Raw genomic sequence first — 5430 nt, forward strand, 5'->3', positions numbered from 1 at the left:
GGGCCGCGCCGCCGCCGGGCCCGGCCTGCCCCGCCGCAGGGGCAGCGGCGCCGCGTAACGGAGCCCCCTCGAGCGCCTCTCGCGTGCCCATCGCGGGGGGATTTACCCCAAAACGCCGGGAATGGGCGGTGTGTTGGCCTGAGGGGAGGGGGAGCCCCGGGCGGGACGGGGGCAGCGCGGGGCCGGCGCTCCGCYGTTTAACGGCTCCTCCCGCTCTCGGGTCTAGGTGGACGGACTACGTCCCGCTGGGCAGGCGGCTGCCGGGCACCCGCTTCATCGCCTTCAAGGTCCCGCTGAGAAAGGTGAGTGCGCCCCGCGTCGCCCCGGCACCCTCCTGGGCCCCTTCGGGCTGCGAAGCGGCTGTTGGGAGCGCTGCGCGAGGAGTCCGTGAGCAAATCCCGTCAAAAGAGAGAGAAGGAGCGCCGAGCAGGTCGGTGTTCGGAGGGGTACGACTTGGCRGGAGCAAAAAGCACGGTGTGGTCTCCTCTGTTCGAACAGCCCACCTGTGTGAAGCTGTCACAGTGGTGTCTACACCCCGGAGGTGAGGGGAACAGCTCCCGGYGGTTGTTGCCGGCTTTCCGAGTGCTGGCAGCAAGGCCTGGGTCCGAGGAGGTCCGCTTGGGCCATCTGTGTGACAGCAGCGAGCTCTGCCAGCGCGTGGCCAAGCGAATGCGGTGCCAAGCCRGAGTTTCCGAAAGGAAGGGTCCGAGGGATCGTCAGTGTTGTGGCACTGCTGCCGCTTGTGCGCATGCCCAGGCCAGCTGGCCAGCATGCACCCGGCCACGTGGCCGTGTCTGCTGTGTGTTAGGGGGAGCTGCACTTTTTCTTCCCCCTCCTCGTCGTTTTATGTGTTCATTTTAGTATAGCAGCTACTCCTAAAACGTGGAGGATCACATATATGGTGATTGCAGAGCTTTTGGCAGGGAGCAGGGCTATTTATTCACTTCAATTTGAATCGAAAACCAAGCTGAAACTTCATTTGCTTGTAGGATTTGTGATGCTGCGGTGGTTTGCCACAGTATGAAGGCTTTAGTCACTCCTGGAAACCCTGAGCTGTCYGTGTGCAGCCTTCAGCTGCCAACTTAGCTCCAGTTACGGTTTTAAATTGCAGCTGAACTGTCCTGAATCAGTAAAGGCCCAGAGCGCGCTCTGGTTTGGTTTGGTGTAACTTGTGCGTCTGTCTGTGTCTCCCTTTGGTCGTTGCCTGTATCGGTTTTTTACAAGATGATCTTTGGGAGGTTTTGGAGCACRGACCTCCTCCTCGTGCTCCTCAGTTGCAATGCACCTGAATTTAATGTGTGCTATTCAACATTATTTCTTCTCAGAGCTTCAATCAGAATCTTCATCCGCAAGAGAGATTTTCGCCTCGTGATCTCATTAAGAAAATCAAGGAGCAAAAGGAAGAACTGGGCCTGATCATTGATCTAACATACACRACTCGCTACTACGGGCCGGAGGTCAGTCCTTGTCTTACTGTYGGGGAAGTGAGGCTCTATTTAAGCTCTGATAGTGCAGATAGCAAAAGTAGAAGTTTTCTTACCTAAAACGGTGTTGCTGCTCTTTTGGACTTGGTTTTAAAGCTCAGCTTTTTCTAGCTTATGCAATGTGGTTCTTTAATTGGTCAAAATCCTTACGCTTTTTGCAGAAATTATTGGGCTCCTTTGTTTCTTGTAGGAGCTACCAGCCACGCTCCACTACTCAAAGATCTTGACGATGGGACATGAAATACCGAATAATCAAACCATTTATCAGTTCAAGTGYGTTGTAAAAAACTTCCTGAGAGACAACAAAGATAACGGTAAGCGTGATTTCCCTTTTGTTATTGAGCCGTGTTGATGGGAAGGGTGCTGCTGACTTGGAGATCAGGGAGGGTCTGTAGTAGCCTTGTGAACAGCTCCTCTGTGCTGCTCCAGGTGAATTTCTTTTCCTCCCCTTGGCATGTGACTATCAGGGCAGTAACATCACTTTTTTAAGGTGGAGAGATTCGTACTGGCTCTGATAATTTGGTAGTGAGTTGAGTTTAAATGGAGTTTGAGACTTCGTTGCTATATCGGCTGTAAATGTTGATTTCTCTTTAGTTGCTGCATAAGCACTGAGTTGTTTAYGCTCAAGAAACAAGCAGAATATCCTTTTAAGCAGTTTATAAATGTATTTCACCCTCAGAGAGCTGTGTGACCATACAGATGAGGTTACAAGATTTAATGAGCTAAATCAGCAGTGATAAATGGTCATAAATATGGTGATCTTGTTGCTTAACCATGTCTGTTTGTTTACACCGGTGTGATTGYTGGATGACGAATGCGATCGGGCTTGTTTTCTGGTTGGGTTGTAGAAAAAAGAACACTTTAAAAATATAACCTGATTATCATGTGTTACAGATAAACTTATTGGAGTGCATTGCACKCATGGCTTAAACAGAACTGGCTACCTGGTTTGTAGGTGAGTTGTCCTCAGTCAAACTGGGTTAGGTGGTGGCATTAGCAGCTTTATATGGCTCCAGAATTAAATTTTATTGCACCATAAAGCAAGRCTCAGGTGGCCTGTGTAATCCCAGGCTGTCAAAGATTTAAACCTTATAGGCTCAGAGAAGGTTTTCTTGTTAGGAGTCATTTTTTAATCTCTGATTTCAGCAAGCCAAGTGCTGATACTCCATTCTGGCATGTAAATAGAAGATCTAAAAACCTCCTGTGGGTTTTTTTTTCCCCCCCTCCTTTTGAATTGTCTCTAACCTGTCAATGTTTCTGTAGTTAATTGTATAATGAGAGCTTTCTTGCTGCTCTGTTCAGGTACCTGATTGATGTTGACGGCATGGAGCCAAATGCTGCAATAGAGTGTACGTATATGTATCATCTTTTTGCTATGATACAAAACGTTTATCATCAGCTTTGTGGTTTTACATGGTCAGAGGGTTTGGGCTAGCTCCAGTGCAGTAGCTATAGCTCTTCTATTAGTGTTATGGTTTCCTTTGCCTCTCTAACCTGAGCAGAGCCGTTGGTCGAAGGGGTTAAAATCCTTCTGAAAGGTTTTGAGTGCTGGGCAGCCTCAAAAATCCCTTGTACAGAGCGTTGTTTAAACTCAGCCCTTCTCTCTTCAGTGTTCAACAGAGCTCGAGGGCACCCTATAGAGAGAATGAACTATATTGAAGATCTTCGAAAGAGATCTGTAAAAAAGTAAGTCTTTGTGTGTGCACGGGTGGGTGCATGTGCTAAATCAAAGTTGTTTTCAAGTGACTGGTACAGGCTAAACTTTCCTGGCTCCTACGGCTTGCGGTAGAAGGGGTCAGTGGATAAGGAGGAAGGTGGGCTGTTAGGAGACCTGCATTTAAAGATGTTCTGCACAGACTTTTCACAAGCTTGCTGCTGCCCCCTTTTTAGGGGAGGAGTGATGCAAAGGGGGATGGATTTGAATGTAAAAGAGCTGTCATGATCACTTGGCAAATGGCTTGAGGACCCAGTCAGGACTAACCGAGTTCTGTTTAAGGAACTGCAGTGTAAAGCGTTTGGGTTYGGACCCCTTCAAAGGAAGAGTCGGCACTACACCAAATACTAAAAGGCAGCTGGTGGCTGAACATCATCTGCATCATTCAGAACAATTCCCGTTAGCAATGCCCAGGTAGGTTTTTGCTTCTGGCTTCTGTGCATGCCGTACAGCTGAACARGTGGAACAAAAAGAGCTGTACTCTTATTTTAAAGAACTTGAATGTGGTGTTATAAGTTGTCTACGTGCAAGAAAGCACCTATTTCCTTGCCAGCTCTGCAGGGAGGAAAAAACTTGAAGCTTGTCTAGGGCCTGCGTCTCGATGTCGAAGCGTTCGTTGTGTCTGCAGCAGCACAAGCAAGGCACTTTGCCTCCGACCGCAGCGTTTGTGCCCGTAGTTGTGGAATAGCCTAACTGACAGTGCTGGTGCTAGTTCTTGTTGGGGCTGAAACGTTAAGATATTTTGGGGGAAAAGAGCCCTTCCTTGGAATCGGGTACCAAGGAAGAGAGCTTATAGCAAAGCAGTAACTTCTCTTTCTCTTCTTAGGCTCCTCCCTTCTCAGCAAAGATGGCAGGGGAACGGCGAATGCAGGTGAATGGCTTTCTCTCGACTTTGGCAAAGGTCCTGGGTGTGATACTGCCTCTGCAGCTCCTAGCTGAGAGGTGACTCCTGGCTGGTCCTGCTTGTGCCAGCAGAAAGGCCCTTTTTCTTTACACGCTTGTGAGTTATTGGGTTTCGCTAGATGGTGTGGGAGTTGCAAGAACGTACAGCCTGGGAGAGACTGACTGGGCTTGAATTCTCCTGGACGGCTTGGCCGTAGAGATAAGTTCCCTAAATTTTCTTTCAGAAACTCCGACTATGCCAAGAACAGCAGGCGTGACAAGGCACGTGTGCGTCGCCAAGAGCTTGTGCATGAGCACGGTGTGGCCAAGAAAAGGCGGCCTTGCAGTTTGGGATCGAGGAACTGTCCAGTTTCATCGCCTTACGGCGAGCAGTACGATGGACTGTGTTTTCCAGCGCAGGGTCCCGGCTTCCGTCTCCCACAGGAAACGCACACAGCCAAGAAACGCAGACGACGGCGCAGGAAACCTGTGACAGCGTAGCCATCCCAGGGCTGTATTTTCACCCAGGAGGMGCTCTGACACAAGTCTCACTAGTTTAACAAATGGGTTTGCCATAACAGTCACCAGCAGCTCAACTGACAATCTGGAACTGCAGAGGAAAGTGGTTTTTAATCTTAACACAGCTATTTTTTTYCCCCCCCTCTGGGTACTTTTACAACTCCCACTTTGAAGTTTTGAAATCCTCTGTCAGATCTTGCAGTGCTAGTTCAGCGCCTCGAGAGACAGTGAGAATAAACGTGTGCCCACACTGACCCAAAACCTTCCTGAAGAAGCATCTTCGTGGACACCCCTTTCAACTTCGACAGAAGGAGCTTTCGTTTAAGGTTTACGGAATATATAATTTGCAAAAAGCATTTGATGTGAAACTAGGAAGTTTTCTTCTCACCAAACTTAGATAAAGTAAATTTCTGCAGTGCGTAAATTCTCAATATGTGTTGTTAACTGGAGCGTGTCCTGGGTTAATGGGTCTGGCTGGCAGGCAGGGACGAGGCCGGGAGGCTTTGTGCTTTGGCTCGGACCCGAGCTGATACTGATTTGGTAGATCGTGGAGGCGTTATTAGGGTGAGAGTGGTTGTTATGGGGGGCGGCCCCTTTAAGGCGCACGGCCCCTCTCAGGCGTAATGAGGCCACGCTTCCGCCCTGCCCCAAGATGGCCGTCCCCGCTCCTCCTCATGGCCGCAGGGGCGTTGCAGCGGGCGGGCACGGCCGGGCGGAAGCGGCAGGTGGCTGCGGCGTGCCCGGATGCGGCGGCGCTTCGCCATTGGCCGCTGAGGCGGGGGCGGGGCGCGGCCGGCGCGACGGCAGCAACCCGGAAGCGGGAGGGCGGCG

The 5430-nt window shown here is 50.3% G+C and overlaps 1 protein-coding gene across 1 annotated transcript in view; it reads left to right on the forward strand.

Annotated features, from left to right (window-relative positions):
• Window positions 1-5030, forward strand: part of LOC112973638 (RNA/RNP complex-1-interacting phosphatase-like) — a 5749-nt gene extending 719 nt beyond the window's left edge. The window contains exons 2-10 of the mRNA XM_026081704.1: window positions 144-302; window positions 1326-1457; window positions 1675-1798; window positions 2379-2439; window positions 2787-2833; window positions 3095-3170; window positions 3481-3612; window positions 4025-4069; window positions 4326-5030. Coding sequence (XP_025937489.1) covers window positions 144-302; window positions 1326-1457; window positions 1675-1798; window positions 2379-2439; window positions 2787-2833; window positions 3095-3170; window positions 3481-3612; window positions 4025-4069; window positions 4326-4581 — 1032 coding nt within the window. The 3' untranslated portion in view covers window positions 4582-5030. The remainder of the gene's footprint in view (window positions 1-143; window positions 303-1325; window positions 1458-1674; window positions 1799-2378; window positions 2440-2786; window positions 2834-3094; window positions 3171-3480; window positions 3613-4024; window positions 4070-4325) is intronic.
• The last annotated feature ends 400 nt before the right edge of the window (window positions 5031-5430 follow it).

This window comes from Apteryx rowi, unplaced genomic scaffold, assembly GCF_003343035.1.
Source record: "Apteryx rowi isolate R43461 unplaced genomic scaffold, aptRow1 scaffold_56, whole genome shotgun sequence".
NCBI classification, from domain to species: Eukaryota; Metazoa; Chordata; class Aves; order Apterygiformes; family Apterygidae; genus Apteryx; species Apteryx rowi.